Raw genomic sequence first — 19,193 nt, 5'->3', positions numbered from 1 at the left:
AAACAACATTGACATCCAAATCACAAATTACGTTTAAGGGAAATATGAGGCCATTTCACACCCAATATGACAATATAACAGTTTTATTTTGAAATGATTACTTTGTGTTTTCCAGTTTTACACACACATGGCTGACATGTTCCCTCCTTTTCATCTCCTTGATTATCGGCGTCATAAAAGCACGAGATGGAGTCAGTCATGTGTGCAGCGCAGCTTTGATTAAAGAAATATTTTCCTCCTCTTGTATCAGAATAATAGAGTGATAATAGACTTGGGGGGATGTCCTCGAGATGACTTCAGGGAGGTGTGTGTGTGTGTGTGTGTGTGTGTGTGTGTGTGTGTGTGTGTGTGTGTGTGTGTGTGTGTGTGTGTTTGGCTCAGACCAGCCGATCCCATCTTCATTTCTTCTTTTTGGCAAAGGGAAGGTGGTGACTGGCAGCTTTCCCTTTGAAACAGAACCAGAGACTTTTTAATTTGCCTGAAATACGGACGTCTCGGGGCCGCTAAACAGGATGTAGCACATGGGACGGATGTGGACTTTTAGTTTGGGATAGAAAAAGAGTCAGAGCTTAAAAGATGACAGAAGGACGGGGGTTGATAAATAAGACAGGAGAGGAAATCCGGGCTCCCGTAGTCTGCTCATCACTTCACACCGAGATACGTCTGCTTCACACAGGGACGATTTCACACACACACACACACACACACACACACACATCCACACACACACCGGTCAGCAGTAATGAAAACTATAATTCTTCGTTTGTTCCTGCTCAAGGAGTCTCCTTCATCATTTTACTTCCGCAGAGAGAAACAAGATTAGACCAGTGCTTCATTCACATCTGAATTGAAGATTTATTTTTTTTAAGGAGAAATTAACCCACTAAAGTCCAGCTGAGGATATTTTAAATAATCTTGAAAAATATTAAAATTTTCCACAGAAATATCTTTGCAGCATCAATAAACAAGTATGTGTGTGATTTTTACACTAAACAGTTACCTTAAATTTATGGACAGAATAAAAGAAAAAAGAAAGAAAAGTGCTCTTTGTTTTAAAAATGCCAATACAACTATATATATGTATATATATATTTGTGTGTTTGTGTCTGATTTGCTATGTTGCTAAAAGATCTAAATCTAATACTATGTTTTGTTTTGTTTTGTTTTGTTTTGTTTTGTTTTGTTTTTTGAAATTGATGTGTCATGTTCTGCTCCACAAATGGACCACAGGTTAGTAAACAGTAGAAATCAGCGCTGAGCCATGTAAATATGTTGCAGTGGATACTTCTGTATTATCTCTCACTTGTTTCGTCTCTCTCTCAAACTGTGTGCAGAATAACTTTGAATCATGTTCAAGTGCTGCTTGTTCTGAGATGGACGGTATTTTGTCGCGGTGCATTATAGCATTGCGCTGGAAAAGTGTGAAAATTAGCGTGTCCAATTTTGCTATGTGTCAAACTCTTCAACTGCTTGATGTCTTATTTTGAAATATTGTCCTTTACATTCTTTTTTTCATCACACTAATGACTTCCTCAATCTGATTTTCTCTGTCAGGCTCCACACGAAAGGTCAAATCCCTCCGTGACCCTACTGCCAAAATGTCCAAATCTGACCCCCAGAAACTTGCGACGATCACCATCACAGACTCTCCCGATGACATCGCGCTCAAGGTCCGCCGTGCCGTCACTGACTTCACCTCAGAGGTCACCTTTGACCCGAAGACGCGGCCCGGCGTGTCTAACCTGGTGACGATCCACGCTGCCATGGCGATGATCAGCGTGGAGGAGGCGGTGTCCCAGGCCCGAGGGATGGACACGGGTGCCTATAAGAACGTCGTCGCTGAGGCTGTGATTCAGAGGCTGACGCCCATCAGGGAGGAGATCGAGAGGCTGAGGTCGGACCTGCTCACCTGGAGGGAGTGCTGGCTGAGGGGACTCGCAGGGCTCGAGAACTGGCTGCTCCGGTCCTCAGAGACGTCCGACAGAGAGTGGGGCTCTGCTGAGGGGACACATTTAGCCTGCAGGCCTTCCCCTCTGCTGCTGATATCAGATTTTATTCCAAAGACTGTTTACAGCTCCAGGAAATTAAAGGAATGTAACTCATGTGATCATGAAATGTGCTGAAAGCAACATGGAACAGACTCAGCTGCAGAGTAACAGACTACAGACTGACTGACAGAAAGACAGATGACCTTTTATTTAACCTTGTGCAGTTGTCTCGTTGATGTCGGTGAGGGGGCTGTGTCTTGGTAATGTTGGTCTGAACGCGGCCAACATCGTGACTTATTTATTTCATCTTTTGAGTTTTGGCTGTACGTGTTAAATACCAAACAAACTGTCTTTTTTAATATTTTTTTCAATATTTTGTCTTGTCCTCAGTGCTAACAGTTCCCAGCCAAAATAATGAAAAGGGTGCTTATTCAAAAAGGTAGCATTTAAGCAGCATTTGATCTCAGTGTTCAAATGCAAGTTCACAGGATGTCTTACCTGTTCACACTGGCAGCTCAGTGTTTGCAAATTTTAATTCGAATGAGATTGGATTCATGAAATCCGCACCAACAAAGACAAACAGGTAGTAACAAAAAATTTAAAACAGATGTGTGTAAATAATGCTGGCCTCGCACCAATCAATGAGAGTTTTACCTCAGCTGGTGGACACTCCTGTGATCTCAAACTTTGGTGTGAGGTGGTCATAAAACTCAGTCCGAGCTGTCTTAAATCAGTCTTTTTCTCATCGTGATGTTTTGATTTCCCACACATTCGTTTATATCTGTCAGACCATCACAAACAAAACATCTACCGCCACAAATTGATATAAGTTTTTTAGAGCTATACTGTTCATTAGCAGCGCTAATATACACCGTTTGATTATGCATTGCACAACACTCTCAAAGCGCAGAGCGTACTCTGGGCACAGGCGGAGCAGCAGGATGCTGATGCAGTGAAAGTGAAACTTAACCATTAATTGCGTTAGGTCTAAAAGTCTGCATTCATTCGCCGCTGTAGCTGCTCCTCTAATCCATCGATCTGATCTGATCAGGTCTGACTGGATCGACAGATCGATTATCCACCCTGCAACTCAAATGCCACAAACTGCTGCTGAGGAAAAAAAGAACTCAGAAGAGTTTCGCTGGCACTGTGTTCATTGACACAAAAAAAAAAGTCTGAATTTGGAAAGGGGCCCAACACGGTAAAAAAAAAAACACAGGACATTCGTTGACAAATTTTGAGGTACTTGTACATTTACTCAAGCACAGTACTTGAGTAAATGTAGTAACATTCCACCACTGTTCATGTCATGATGTTGAAAATCTGATCTTCAACACAAATAGAGGTGAGTTACTCCTGTTTGTTTTTGTACTGAAGTTCACTGTGGAGCATCATCTTTAGTGTTCGTTTCCCGTTTACTTGCACTTTTTTTTTCATGCATCACAAATTAGTTTACTGTTGCAAAATCAGTGCATGTCATTCACAGCACACTGGTGGCAGAAAACCATTCATACATGAAGGTCACATAAGTGACTGAATAACTGTCTCATCTGCTGATCTTCTGCTGCTGCAGGGAAACGGTCTCCGGCGCTTCAGGACACGTCATCATGCCTCATGAGGAGTGGAAGAGTCAAAGACTTGAGTTCAGAGGTAAAGACTCAACTCAAGACTCTGAGCACTGACATTAAGGTGATGGAGGGGATGTGTAAGTGTGTGTGTGTGTTGTGGGAATAGTCAGCAGGGAATCCACTTGTTAATGGTGCCTGCTCGTTTCACAGTTTTGTCTTTTGACAAAATAAATGAGAATACATGATTTTTTTATATATATTTTCAGTTAATCCTTTTTTCATTGATAATTTATTCATTAAGATTGATTTTGTTGATTTTTTGAGACACAGATGCATACTCTGTACACAAACTGTTATGTTCACATTGAATGAATCAACACACACACACACACACACACACACACACACACACACACACTAATTTTTAACGCTTTGAGTCATGAAAAGTGTTATATATCCAAGTACTGTACTAAAGTACAGTTTATAGGCATTTACTTGAGTTTACCCTTTTCTGGTACATTTTACTTATACTTCACTACATCTTAGAGGCCAGTGTTATACATTTCACTTCACTGCAATAATTTAATAACTTCTGTGATATAATCAACAAATAATTATGAAATATTAGGATAAAATTATTGATCCCAGGGGCTAAATTCACAAGCTATCAGCAATATATAAAGTATTAAAAATTACTTTGACCTTTATCAGCTGCAACATTAAAGTTCTGAACACAATAATGCATCAGTTGGTGCGGACACATCCCTCTTAATATTTAAAGCGTCCATTTGTCTCCACAAATAAAAACATGACAGCAGCAGATTTATTTATGCTGAGCAAATTTAAAAAATTTAAACCATACGTGATGATGCAGAAATGGCACAAATTGGTGCTTAGAAGTTCACCCACCATTTCATATGTATCCCTCTTCCCTGTTATTCCTGTCTTTCTTACATTTGTCTCATCTGAACATCCCTTTCATTTTTTCTTCTTTGTTGAGTGATTCTTTCTCCCTATAGTATGTTTTTTCTCCTTTCTTTTTAATCTTTAGCTCTTATACATCTATTCTTTCAACTTTGCACCTGCATTTCTTTAGTTTACTATATTTGCACATAAAAAAGACAGAATTAAAAAAGTTTTAACATTGTAACAGAAGCCAAATGCAGCTTCAGATTATACTACTGTTTAAATAACAATGATCATACATAAAGATTATAACTGATCAAAGTTTCAGGACAGGCAGTAACACCAAACTGATAAAAATGTACAAATAATAAATACATATATATATATATATATATATATATATATATATATATATATATATATATATATATATATATATATTCCTCATTCATTCATCCTTTCTTCTCTCACCTTTCTCTGCTTTAATGATGGTCTTCCCTTCTGTCTTAGTTAGCCTTCATCCCCTCTTTATTGTTCTCACACTCCCCCCACAGTTCATCCTCCTCCTGCTGTTTCTTCTTGTAGAGTGTTAAATTTCTGCTCCCCGCCATCACACACACTCTCTAATTGAAAATGCACTTCTGTAGTCCCTTAATATCCCTGCAGGGACACACACACACACACACACACACACACACACACAGAGTATCAGAGTATGTGGATCTGGGCCCTGCTGTGCAGGTTTTTCCATGCCGGTGTTTACCTGGGAACAGAGCGGTATCCTCGCTCCGCTTATTTCCCTTTGCCCCGTCTCTTTTTTTCCTGCTGGCTCGAGCAGCTGACAGAGTATAAATAAAAATATATAGACTACATATACACACACAGCAGCAGGCTGTAAATCACCGCGAGCTGTTGGGACCGCAGCGTTATGACAAATACATGTGTGTGTTTAAAGTGAGACTTCAGTGATAGATAATGAGCGGGTTTAATGTGAAAGCGACACCGTCACTGAACCGTTTTATGCGCAGAGGTAAAAACTTTAATGGAGTCGTAATAAATGTTACTTTTTAAAGAAATTGGGGTAAATGGAAACAGCTACAGTTAGAGGACAAATAAATGTAAAAACGAGACTTTTTACTCGCGTTGAACTTGAGTCCATGCAGCGAGCAGAAAAGGAAGCCAGTAAACCTAAAGACTCTTAACCTCCACACATTACCGCCTGTTTACACGGAACAGCTTAGTTTAACATGAATCATGCGCGTTTTACACACATTTTTTAGAAGTGAATATATATTTATATGTGAGAGAGAGATAGAGGTTATGTTTTTAGTGTTTTTATTTTGTTTTGTTTATTTGACAGTGACGGTACACCTTCTTAACTGCGCACAATAACATTTCTGTCAAGAAAATTAAAACTGTAATATATCAAAACATAATTACAGGACAGAACATATTCTCTATACAACAATGATGTGAACATTTCACAACACCAGGAAACACTAAGTGATTTCTCTTTCTTATATTTGTGGCCATAATGTCTCCAAAATAATCTCTCAGGGACTTTAGCTGGGATGAGGCCCTTTGTTGTTTTTATTCTGATACGTCTGCAGCTGAGTGGCGTCGATGTTTAGTGTCTAAATCAATTCAGTAAAAACATCGCAGAACAATGAGAACAAAAAAACTCGCACATCCGAAATCCGACTGGCAATTCAGTATAATTTTATTTATTTATTTAAAGAAATATTTTATTTTCAGTCGAAAAATCAGGATACAATATGCTATTTAAGTCGAGACACTAAAGCTGAAATTATGCACTAGTCAATTTTTTGATTTTGGGCTATTTTGCTTCCATAACGTCCTCTTTCAGAGAAGACGTCAAAAATACACGTTTTCGTTTTAGTTCGGATTTCTCTTCTGGAAATTAATGCAAAGAGCGCAAATTTATTTAGACGATGATTCATTTACATGTGTTAACATAACATTTCATAAAACTTGTAGCATAAAAATGTCATTTAAGTAATCAGCCGGGGAAGTTTCATGGTGATGTCTGTTGGTTAAAAAATGTTAACCACTTCACCTTGTGTCCTTCCCATTTAGCTGCATGATATTTTTCATTTTATAATCACACCTGCATAACATCCGTTTAAAGTCTATTACATTTTTCGACGTTACAAAACCTTTCTAGTCATTATTGGATTTTTTATTATTGTTATAATTATTCTGTGTTTTGACCTTTTATATTTTTTTTATTATGTTTATTTTAAATTTAAGATATTTTCATAAGTTTCTGTAAGGTGTTTATTGATTAGTAACTTTGACATTTGCATTTATAGAAATATCTCTCATGTTGCCAAATAATTCAAACTGCGTTTAACAAAAGAGAACCACGGGCTTATTTCTTGTTGTCATTTCGCACCTCTCGTATGAATCGTGATGTGTGAGGCATTAACGGGTGAACTCTGACCTTTTGTTCATAGTCATCACAATTACATGCTTTGTCGTTAAATGCACAATTAACCCTTTGAAACCTGGGTCGACATCCGTCTTCTTGTGCTGTGTTCAGATGCCTTTCACAAGCAAATAGGTTAAATATCGTTTAGCCAACTAAAAACCAGGTAAGCTAGTATGAGGTGTCCTGCAAATTGCATGAAAATTGGTAAAACATGACAAAAAAGACCTGAATATTAGCCAAAAGAAAATAGAGAAAATAACAAAATATATTTATAGTCATTATATATTTAAAGGTATGTTTTGGAAAAATATGTCTTTTATCATTATCATTATTCATATTTATTCAAAATATTTTATATTGATTTTTCGTGATTTTCCCACTTTTTTATTGCTGATTTTCAGGTAATTTTCTAACTTTTTATTTATTTATTTTTTTAATTACTGATTTTTGAGTAACTTCTGGTGAAGTTGCTCGTTGCCTTCTTTATTCTTATTTTTATTTTAAAGAAATCACGCCTGTTTTGCTCGGGTTTCAAAGGTTTAAACTAATGGTCTCTGCTGCTGATTTAGCATTTTTTGCCTAAAAATGAGTGTCAGATGAATGTTAGGATCTTTGCACGCGGGCCCAACACTGACCACATCTACAGCTCCTTCAGTGGCTCGTGCAGTTTCTCTCCGCTCTATATTTGGGGTCCTGCGCGGGGGATCGCGGTCCTTGTCCCGGTGCGGGAGGTGCTGAAACAGCCAGAGAGCTGCTGTCAGTTTGGATGCTTTACCGCAGACTTTATCCCCGCGGGGTCAGCCGGGGTCAAACGCTTCATTCCTCTAATTGAATATTAACGCCGCGTTTGACTGTTTCCGCCCACGTGTCTGTCTGCTGATGAGGTCAGAAAGCAAACGTGTCTGTGCGTAAAAGTTTAGTAAAAAATTCAAACAAAACTGCCTGTTTTGAGACTTACAATGTAAAAAAAAAAAAAAAAATTCTGCGAGATGAATACAGAAAGTGTTTTGAAAGCACTCAAGCTCATCAAAACATCTTATCTAAACCTCTGGAGATGTTTATCTGATTAAAAAGAGTTCAGACGCGCTCCTCCTGCTCTAGTTTTTTGGGTGAATGAGATGCCATCGAGGCTATAATTGGGATCCAAACGGCAAACAGTTGGTTTTTAGTTTTAACTGCCCGTGTTTAACGAGTTTCCTCCCACATGGATTTAAAACCAGCCTCCTGTGCTCTCACACACGCGCACACTAAATATTTACTTGTTTACTTTACGCACGAGTGTTTACTCGCATAAAATCAACACAAATAAGTATCCACGTCTTACAGTTAGAAAGATGAAAAATTATATTTAATCTCATTAATTTTACCCAGATTATCTCGTGTTTTACAGTTTATTCTTTGAGTGTGTTATTCCTCTTTTGTACTCTGTGTTTTTTAAATGTTTATTTAGTACCTTTTTATTGTATAAGTTGCGTAATTTATGTTTCGGACCCTATGCTGGTGTTAGGATCTATCTGGATCTTGATAAACTGAACTGAATTATTAAGTTCAAAACAAAAACTCTTAGTGCGCATTATTTCCTTAAAAGGCCAGAAATGCACATATTTACTGCACAGATCTTTTTGCAGAATGACGCCAAGTTTCGTAAGAAACTGTTAAAAGCTGTTTATGGTGAAAAATCAAATGATACAATATTTCCGTAGGAGCGTGTCAGTACAGAACTCTGGATTTATATAATATTTATATATAGCTACGTTTATTTGTTTTTAAAGGCTGTGCCAGTCAGTAAAAAATCCTGACAGTATTACTGCGATTATTTTTTTAATTCAATCATAGTCTGTTTGTTTGTTTTAGTTGTTTTAAATATGATGATCTGATGATCTCACAGTTCCTGAACATTTTGCTGAGTTATAATCCACGTTTAAGGTGTCAGACAAATGCTCAGCGGTGACCTTTAGCTTTATTTTCAGGAGCCGCCCGCAGGTTGACTTCAGGCCTGCAGTCTTTTCCTCTGAAGGATCAAACCAGCAGCAGCTTCCTCTCTGTCCTTGTCTTTTCGTTTGGTCGCTGACGGAAAATGTGTGAAAAATTTTCTTCCCGCGTTTTAGAAACTGATCAGCCGCTTGTCTCCGGTCTGCGCGCCTCTTCCTGCTGCATCAGGCCTGCAGACGGCCACATGCAGCCGGCACACAGAGTCAGCACAGCGGCTGGTTTTAAAAAGAGATGTTTGAATTTTGGAAACCAATTCAAGCAGAGATTTACCAAAAGTTTTTGCAACAATAAGGCCTACCTGTATTCATATTATTTATATTATTATATTATATTACTTATAATAAATTTTTAGTAGTGTCGTAATAATAATAATAATAATAATAATAATAGTAATAATAATAATAATTATTATTATCCTAATACCTCTTGAGTTAAATTGGGCTACGGAAATAGATTTTTGGCCTACTTGGCTTAATATTAATATAATGATTAATGGCAGAGTTCTATTTTAATATTAAGTAGTAGTCTTCCATGCCATTAGAAAGGGGTCTTAATTCCATTCGACAAAATTAAAAATATTTTTGTTTTAAATTTTTCAACACAATGTTGAAGAGAATTGCTTATTTTCCGATTTTTAAAATAATTGAATGGTTATTTAATGATCGAAAAAAAATTCCTCGTGTCGAAAGCGATGTGTTATATTTATGGGGCAAAAAAAACTCTGTTTTTTTTTTTAAAAAAAAAAAAAACGGGGGAAGTCGGACATGAGTTCAATATTTTTTAATACAATTATTGACTACCCTAATAAATTACTTTACAAAATCTATTAACAGAGTAATAGAATAAACAAATGACAGGCCGCTAACTAAAGCCTAAATTTTAAATATGTATATATTTTTCTTTTGAGTTTTCTCAATCTGATGTGTAAACTCACCACTTTATTATCGGTGATTTATATTTTTATTTTCTGTAACTGACCTGGAAAAAGCGCTCAGTAAGCCGAGCATGGTTTAACTATTTCACTCTCTAATCTTGTTGTTCCTCTCTGTGTCCCTCCGTGCAGCTCTGAGATCAGCCCACCTGTCCGCTCTGCCTCCTCAGCTGTCGGCCGACACAATGAAGCCGTGATGTGACCGTTACAGTCCCTGGTAATGATGCAATCAGCGGCTCAGACGCGCTTGGTGAAAAGACGGATATTAAAATGACTTTGGGATGTTTGGGAGGTGAGAGCCGCGGCGGACAGCCTCAGACCTGGATAGACGACCCTGAGAGGAGAAGTAAAGCTGCAGGATCTGAGAGTCAAAGAGGAGGCATCAGGGGGATTGGTGAGGTCAGTCAATACGTTATGTACTTTAGACCAACATTATTTATTAATATTTTGATTGTGAAATCTGCGCTTAAAGCTGAATAAGAGAAAACATAATACGATAATGTATTTTTCCATGTGCTGCATTATGGAGTCGGTTCATTAGTCTGTTTCAGTCCGGTTCCTCTTCCAGGACGCGCGTCTCCCTCCGCCGCTATTGGTCCAAACACTTTGCGTCGCCCTCTTTCTTCACTCCTCATTGGTCGCGCGGGTTTGACAGGCTGCAGGAGGGCCGCCCCCTCTGCGCCTGAAAAAAACTCCTCCAGAAGTGAGTATCAATCAGCGAGAAGTTAGGGGGGACAGAAAGAGAAAAAGAAAGACGCGGAGTGGAAGGACGGAGAGACGCGCAAAGCGGCAGACCGCATCCAAACTGTCAATCCTCCCGGACTCGAGCTCACGCGCAGCCAGGATGGCACAGTCTGCCCCCAAAAGTTTGACGCGGCGTTTGTAGTCACAGTTGGGATTACTTTGGACACTTGGTGAGTTTGCGCCCCGCTGTAAACACTGACGTGTGCATATTTTTCACTGTTTTGCTTCACTGCGTTGGACGGACGGAGTGGGTTTTTCGCCGCGTCCCCCCCTTCGGGTGGATTTGAGAGAAATGAGTGAAAGGAGGCGATCTGCCGCAGCTCTGAGCTCGAGAGCCCACGCTTTTTCCGTGGAAGCCCTGATCGGCTCCAACAAGAAGAGGAAGCTGCGGGGCTGGGAGGAGAAGGAGCTGGAGTTGTCCATGGAGAGCCTCGCCACGGACGGAGAGGACCCGGCGCACTGTCTGGATATGGACCCGGGTCAGTGCGCAGAACATGCACCACACCGCTCACATGTGCGGAGCTCTGTTACTAAATCACTGCAGCGCGAAGCAAAGTCCCGAGTCAAAACATGGCTCCACGTCCAATGACCCAGCCCGCGACAGGGCGACAGGGCACGTAGCTGTAGAGGCTCCGCGAGCTCTGCGTGAACGTGGAGACTTTTTAAGTTGTGATCAGTGGTTCCGCTTTGCTGCAGCGCGGTTAAACAAAGAAGACAGTTTTACTGTTGTAGCATGACGCATGTAGAGAAAATCAGTCACGCTGCTCAACTCTCAGGAATAAAACACAAAATATGCATCAAGAAAAATCCTTCAAGGAGCAAAATGGCATCAGAAAAAGATGAAACAATCAAAACACCTTAAAATAGATTCTATGACTCAACCTCAGGCTCAGTGATTAGATGTGTGTTTTAGTCATGGTTGTCCAGGTTTTGACCCGGACCGGTGTCTCCCGCAATAACATATAAGTGACACCTTAAATAGGAGTCAAAATGAGTCGGAGTTGTTTCGATGTTTGGACGTTGGTTGTTTCAGTCTCAGTTTGGCTGCAGGCCTGCAGGGAGGCCTCGGCTCGCTGCTATTGCGAGCAACCCCTGGGTTTAATTCTGAAAGATAAACAAATTTCAGACATTTTTCAATATATTATCCTCTGTTAGGAAATAACACCAAGTCCCTGCAATTGCAGTAACTTTGGAATAAACGTGTCCTTTTTGCACCACACACAGAAAAAGCATAATTTTCCAAGACGCACAGCGTACAGAGAATTGATAAGGTAAACTATAAAAACTTGACCATTTATGGAATAATCAGTTATTTTGTGAGAAATCAACAACAGTCCAAACTCCGTGTAAAATGTGAAGAAATCAAACACAGCAGCAGTGGTTCATGGCACATGTAAAAATGTTACAGGAAATAAAACATGTTCAAATAAAATTTGAAAGAGAAACAACAATTAAGATAGTTTCATTTAAGTGTAAAAAAAGAAATGACGAATCGTAAAAATAAATAGAAAATAAGTTTTAATATTTTGCTGTTTCAGCACTTTTGTATTTAAAATATTTACAACAAGCGATAAGGGGATTTATTTTTGTTTTTACTGTGCTGGCATGATAGCAATTAATGTGTATCTTTTGGGCATTTTCTTTTAAATTCACAGCGTATTTGCATCACCTTAAATGTCATAATTTGATTTTTAGCATAAACTAACTACTGCCTTGAATTAATTAGCTACAAGTGTAATTCAGTTATGCATGTTGCCTTTTTCATGTAAAACTACTCAAATTTTAAAGATGAACTGATCATAAAGAGATAAGCCTGCTGCGCCTTCACTGACGGTCCTAAAGTGACTTTTAACTTTCAGGCTGAGACGTCGACGCATATAAACTTCATTTATAAACTGACTGATACAGAGCTGCGCGTCCTGCTCGTGCCACAGATAAAGAAAAATAGTTTTGTTTGAAAAGTCCAATTCACTTCAAGTAATTTTAAAGTTTACTTGTCCTCTTGCAAAATTTTAAATTTGGTAAATCCTCTAACTCAGTGAGAATTGTGGATCCAAAAAGGACAGTTGTTCATAATTAAATATTAAATTTGTCTTTAAATAAACAAATTATATGTTGGTGGATGTAAATGTAGGAGTGCAGAGAGACGCAGAGATGAAGCTGACCTCTGCGTGCCGCTCAGACAGTCTTTGAGTCCCGCTGCCTGCTGCAGTCTGACCTCCGGGGCGCAGCGCCTTCACGCACGGCTCCTCTCTGCTCTGAAAATGTCTGATGGAAAGCAGAAAATGGAAAACAAGTAAATTGCTGGGAGGAGGATTTAAAGAGGGGGGATCTGTTCTCGGATGTCTCCCGGGAGGATTGTTGTTGATATTGTTGAACTGTCTGCAGTTTAGTTAAATGAGAGAGGTGAGACTAAGCGTTGATTACAGCGTTACTAATGGCAAACAGCTTGTTTGTGCGCGTTTTAAAAGGTCAACTTTAATCCACAGAAATTAAGTCTTTGACATCATTAAACCCTGCAGTCATTTAGAAAGTTTCTGTGTTCACCCTCTTCCAGTTTTGGGAGTTTTAGGATTTGTGGCTCAGTGAATTACCCAGTTTCCCGGCTCCTCGCCCCCCCTGGTCCCGCTCATTAGCAGGAAGGTTCCTGGCAGGTTCAGCGGGTCCCCGCTCGGGTCCTAAAGCCTCCGATTTGGCGCGTCGGGCGGCGGTGACCGAGAACAGCGAGTCTCTGTGGTCAGATTATGTGGTTTAGAGGAATCCTTAACGGAGTGATTTTATTTTTACTCAACTCCAGGCGAGGCTGGAAGCCGACTGGTCGTATAACACGTTTATTAGCCTCAGAGACAAGGGCAGGACTGAGAGAGGCGCGGGCTCTGGACCAGGCGCGCATTTAACGGTCTGCCTGCGAGAGCTCAACAGGTCAGGCAGCGCAGAAAAAAAATAGTTTTGTTAGACCTCACAAAACAACCACATCTCCATAACATTCACCGTTTAATACATTAATTAACAAGTTGAACTGCAGCTAGTATAACTTAATATTTAATGCCAGTTATGAAAGGCCTGACCCAAACTATGTGATTTACAAGGTGACACTTTTCGCTTTTACGCACAGATTACGCACAAGAAATAACTTGCAACAAACACCCGAAACCTGACCAGGCATCTGTTAATTAACATACTAAAACGCTTCCATTGAATGTTGCTCTAAACAGTCGTTTCTTAGTCTACTTGAAGCTCACTTGCTGATGAAAGAGATGTGTACATAAGCTTTTAACTGCCGGGTGTCCATCAGTGTGGAAACAGGTGCTCTCACTGCGTGGATAGGGTTACTCACTGATTTCATGGTTGACAGGTTGCTACTGTCCACTTCAGAAATCTGCAGCGACTTCATTAAATACAACAAACTTCCCCAAAAAGGACGATCTCACTTAATAATATGGCTGCAGCTTAAGAAGTTTAGCATTTGCAATATTAAACAACTCAAATCTCGAATGTGTTAACCTCATGAACTTTTAAGTTTCCTCGCAAGAGCTTATAAAGTGTGAAAACAAAATATTTCCATGCTGTGTGAATGTATCACATGCAGTATCTGCTTGTAGCGCTTCATTGAATGCATGTGGTGCTAACACTTATTCAGATGCTTGTATCCAAGATGAGATGCTTTTTTTATTTCTTCGCCTGAACATCAAATGGAAACACTGCAGATGAGATTGATTTTTTTTCAAGGGTTTCCAAGAATTTCAGCCTGTGTGTTTGGAAACGTTTTGCAAGGAAATAAAGCTCAGCAGGTTTGAGCAATGGTTGGCTAAAAACACAACCAGGTTTAAGAAAATAGGGAAAAAGTTAGATATTCTTAATCAGGTATAGAAATTTCTACCTGATAGAAACAAATAAAACGGCACGTCAGATGAATGATAAAGATGATTTACATGTCCGAAATGTATCTTAATTTAAGCTCCAAGTTTAAAAACTCAACATCAGTAAAACCAGCAAGCGGCATCTAATGTAGACAATTAAGAACTGGAAATCTATAAATGTATTTGATCCTCAGTTTAAAATTTACATCTTAATATTATATACATTTAATTCATAAAAGCTCTCCATTAAAGGAGCACCACCACAAAAATAAACATTTCCGATCAAATGCCTCTTTATATAACATTATTAATAACACTTTCTCTCTCCGTAATAATATGTGCATTTGAGCTTCAGGCCTCCTCCAGCTGTGTGGAGCTGCTGTTTGTGTGACTGCATGTGAGCTGTGACACAGAGGACAGTCTGATGTGATTCAATTCAGACCGATTAGTGGCCGACTTTGGATGTTAGCGTCGTTTTAATGAGGCCTCGCATGAGCTGATTGGGAGCCTTTAACCGCAAGATGCAGGCCCCGTGCCGCGCGCGCGCGCGTGTGTGTGTGTGTGGAGCGGGGGGGGTAACCACAGCAGATGCCACTGGGCAGCGCGTTCTGCTGAGTGGGCGAATTTTTGTCCATCAATAAATGTCAGTTTTTATTCATCCAGCGTTCAAAACAAAAACAGCAGCTTGGAAACTGAAAGAAAACCGTCACATTAACTCGATGCTCTTGTTTTCTGACGCTAGATGAACATGTCCAAAAACACACGCAGGCCTACATGCAGCTCCTGGTTCAGACCCGTGTGTGTGTGTGTGTGTGTGTGTGTGTGTGTGTGTGTGTGTGTGTGTGTGTGTAAGTGTGTGTGTGTGTGTGTGTGTGTGTGGTGAGTGTCGGAGGACAGGTCCTTCAGCCTGATGACAGGGAGTCCAGGCGGCTCCTGCTTGGCCGACGTTTCGGTCCTCCGCATTTCGGAGGCGTTTTTTTTTTTTTTTTTTTTTGCCAAATTATCGTCTTTAATCGTCCGCTTTTTGCTTACTGAAGTCTGGAATGCGTCTTCATGCTCCAAAACATCCAGTTTCAGATGTTTGTAGTAGATATGATGTCTCTCAGTGTGTCTTTTCAGGCTGTGTTTGTTGCAAATATTCAAGCAGATTTCAGTTTGGATTATCAGAGGTCTCTTATCTTTTTATGAGATGTCGAATTTCTGTCACAGTTGGAAAGTGTTAAGATTATTATAAAAACGCCAAAAAATATTTGATTGATTGCAATTGATTGGAGTAGAGAGACAAAGTTTAGGCCTTTAAATTATAATTTATTCACACTTTCTGATATTTTTATTCAAATGGTCCTCCATTATATGGATGACACTGACCCGCTGATATTTCCAGAGGAAAATGTTTCCATTCTACATTTCTGCAAAGCATAAGTACCTTACATTTGGTTTCATGTAGCTTATCTGAGTGATGTACATAGTCATTTAGGCGCCTGCACAGCTGCAGACCGCTGCTCTGGGCCAAAAAACAACCAAAACTGGTCTTTTTTTTTTAGTGAGACATCACTGCTTTTCCAGCAGGAATTGTGCAACAAAAGCAGGTATTTCAAGCCAAAACACAATCTTTCCTAACTATTACATTGTTGGTGCCTCAACATAACCACATATTAAGCTTGTTGAAATTTAAACAACTGTAAAGTTTTAACTTATCAGCTAATGTACAAATGTCTGCATGGTTTGAAATGTACAATGCCAACATTTATTCTGGCAGTTGGGCTGAGAAATGTGACGCCTGGCTGCAATTTAGCAATTCATTGCTGCATTTTCCAGCAGCTTTTAAAGCATCAAACGTGGAGTGTTTTGCTGGGATAGTGCCCCCAAAATAGGGTATTTTAGGCCAAAACATATTTTATATATTTGTACATATTTTCCAACCCATAACAAAGTGTTGTCTGTTCCTCACAACACCATAGGTAAATAAATGTAAAGTTTTAAGGTATTTGCTATGAAAATATAATGTATCCAGGGGCGTAGTATCATGTAGTGTATAAATGAATTCGTTTATACACTATTCGACAAATAAATCTAGTAATTACATTTACTTTTATTTTTCAAGGCAATCGGTTTCCTAGATTCTTTTCTTTAAGTAAAATCAACTTGTCAGATTTTACAGTGCATAGCTCAAAGAAAACAGTTCAGCATTTTATTTATTATTTTAAAGTCAAATGTTCTGTAAAATTCTGGAATACAAAAACAAATGATTAAAACAGATGCATAAAACAGGTTTAGCCCACCTCTGTTTAACATACACAGGACACGCTCACACACACACACACACACACACACACACACAGACATTATATATATATATATACACAGCCTGTACGGAGTGTATAAATGAATCTCCAGAACAATCAGATGTCCCCTGCTCTCCCTCTCAAATTAAACGCCTGTTTGTGAGATCTAATCTTATTGGCCCCATGTGAAGATTACATTACAACACTGCAGGCTCATAGTTTTTTTGTTGGGATTTGAGCCGTCCATCCTCTTCCTGTAACACTAGCAGCATGTTGTACTAAGTGTTTTTATAGAGAGCGAGGAGGCAGCTGAACTGACTGACTGTGTGTGTGTGTGTGTGTGTGTGTGTGTGTGTGTGTGTGTGTGTGTGTGTGTGTGTTAAAAAGCAGAAGAAAGGGGGGAAAGTAATCATGTGTGACAGTCCTCTCTGGCTGCAGTGACACTGGAAGGATCTCCCAAGAAGATGATGGAAAGTCTTTCTGTGTCTCTGTGGTCATTACAGCGCCTCCTCCCCCTCCTCTCCCCCCCTCTCCCCTCCATCCTCTCCTCTCCTCCTCCTTCCTATCTCCATCACTCCTCTCCGTGCTCTTGTTTCCAGCCGGGTTGGCTCGGCCTGCGCTGCGGCGGTTTTTCTCGCCTGGGACTCTGTCCAGTCTCTCAGCAGCTCTGCATTTGCATAACCATATTTGTGTGCCCTTAGTCTGCCAAGTCAACCTCCTCGTGTCAGGGCTCCCAATAAATAATACATTATTGGATTCTTTTTTAAAATGTTTTTTTGGGTGGCGGTGGTGTAGGATATTCAGCTGTAAACTATTTCGGAGAAAAGTGAAAGAGGAGATATTATGTGGTGATCTTATACGAGTTTTATCTGGGTGAAGTGCAGTTTTGAGGTGTCAGACATCCCAGCTGGAAAAACTATGATATGTAACCCCAAAAAGTTTTCCATTGTATTTTAAAAATAACTTCACACATGTGTCAAGTGACATTTAAAGGTCAGAGTCAAGTGGAATAATGTTTTTTTCTTGAAGTATAAGTGGATTTTGATGTTGAAAAAGTGTTATTATTAATCATCAAAAAGTTGGTTGGATTTGAAATCTGGTATAATTTTTAATTTCCTGTTTCACTTTAAAGAAAAAGATCACTTTTGGGTTTTTTTTTTTTTTAGATTAAATAATATGGTGCAGATAACCATGGAAATGCATGTGTGGGACCAAAAGGAAAACCTTCTCTGCAAACTGAACTTTGTAACTTCACAGAGGTCATGCACTGTAAAAAATAAACAATTTTGTTTTAACTTGAAAAAGTTAGTATCTGGGTCTGGCTTAGATTTTTAAGTTGATTGACTTTGAGAAGACAAGTTGAGGTAATTTTGTACAGACTCAACTTGTCTTCTCAAATTCAAGGCAGCACTGATGCTAACATTTTAAAGTTAAAACCAATAGTTTATTTTTAAGTTGTGTGCGCGATTGCATCAATACACCACTTTTCAAGGTATTTAGTGGTATAAAAGTTGACAGTTATCATAACGTGTATATTTGGTATTGAAAAATGCAACAGGACTTTGAATCTGACATTAATTTTGGTTATTTTCAAAAGGTAGTTTTTAGACATATGTCCATTTAAAATGGTTCAAGTTTCAATTGAAGTTAAAAAAAAGTTCAATCAAATGAAACATCTTCCTTTTTAAACTGCTATAATAATATATATTTTTAAAGATAAGATTATATAGCTATATTTATTTATCCACACACTGCGGAAATTCACTTGTTACATGGAAGAGGAGAATATAAAATACAAAAAATACAGAAAATATTACTTGAATTTAACAACTATTAACATATATGCAATATTGCACACTATACAGTATTGAAACCGTGAAACCGCGATATTTGTTTTAGATGGTTAATAAGGCTGTAACTCTAGCGCGACTGTCAGATGTTCCTGTTATTTTGTCCACCACGTCGTGTTGGTTTAAATAAAGTGACTTAGTTAAATGAGTAGGAGGCTGAGGTCATGCTGGTTGGTGTCTGCGTGAGTTTGAGTCTCAGGCGGATGGAAAGCTCTCCTGTAGGTCTGCAGGTTTTTATCTGCTCAAACGTTGTGTTGATGACTCTGAATGGTCAGTCTGTTAAAGTCGCTCCAGGAGGAGCACTTGAAGGGAAACTTCATTTGCAGAACGCCTCCCATCGGAATCCTTCATTGTGTGGCCCAATTTAAAATTTATATTTTCTACATCGCATTTCAAAGACTTTACGCAACATTTATTCTGCTTTTGACATCAGCCCAGGACTCCATGACGAGCTAAGAGAGCGAGCCAAAGTCAGGCCGCTGCTCTCCAAGCTGCAGACGGCAGGTGATTTGGAGTCAGCGGAGAGAACCGCTGCGCTTTCTCATTGCGCCAAGTTTCCTGCGTAAGCAGCATATTAATTCCACTGTTTCAGAGCTGCCTTCTCATCATCTTCCTCA

The 19,193-nt window shown here is 39.3% G+C and overlaps 2 protein-coding genes across 3 annotated transcripts in view; both read left to right on the top strand.

Moving 5' to 3' along the window:
• wars2 (tryptophanyl tRNA synthetase 2, mitochondrial) overlaps positions 1-2,338 on the top strand; it is a 30,453-nt gene extending 28,115 nt beyond the window's left edge. Inside the window, 2 exon segments of the mRNA XM_042494873.1 lie at positions 1,555-1,899; positions 1,902-2,338. Of these exon segments, the coding sequence (XP_042350807.1) occupies positions 1,555-1,899; positions 1,902-2,002 (446 nt within the window). The 3' untranslated portion in view covers positions 2,003-2,338.
• A 7,853-nt stretch (positions 2,339-10,191) lies between these two features.
• The window catches only part of tbx15 (T-box transcription factor 15), a 47,782-nt gene continuing 38,780 nt past the window's right edge, over positions 10,192-19,193 (top strand). The window contains exon 1 of one of the 2 annotated variants that reach the window (XM_042494737.1): positions 10,192-10,236. Coding sequence is in view for 1 of the 2 variants with exons in the window: in XM_042494736.1 (XP_042350670.1) it covers positions 10,874-11,060 (187 nt within the window). In the remaining variant the exon portion in view is untranslated. Of the gene's footprint in view, positions 10,237-10,484; positions 11,061-19,193 lie in introns of those variants that run through there. The other variant, XM_042494736.1, reaches the window with a different exon arrangement.

Source organism: Plectropomus leopardus, chromosome 10, assembly GCF_008729295.1.
Source record: "Plectropomus leopardus isolate mb chromosome 10, YSFRI_Pleo_2.0, whole genome shotgun sequence".
Taxonomy (NCBI): Eukaryota; Metazoa; Chordata; class Actinopteri; order Perciformes; family Serranidae; genus Plectropomus; species Plectropomus leopardus.
Note: the sequence above shows the minus strand (reverse complement) of the source record. Positions and strands in the feature narration are given on the sequence as shown.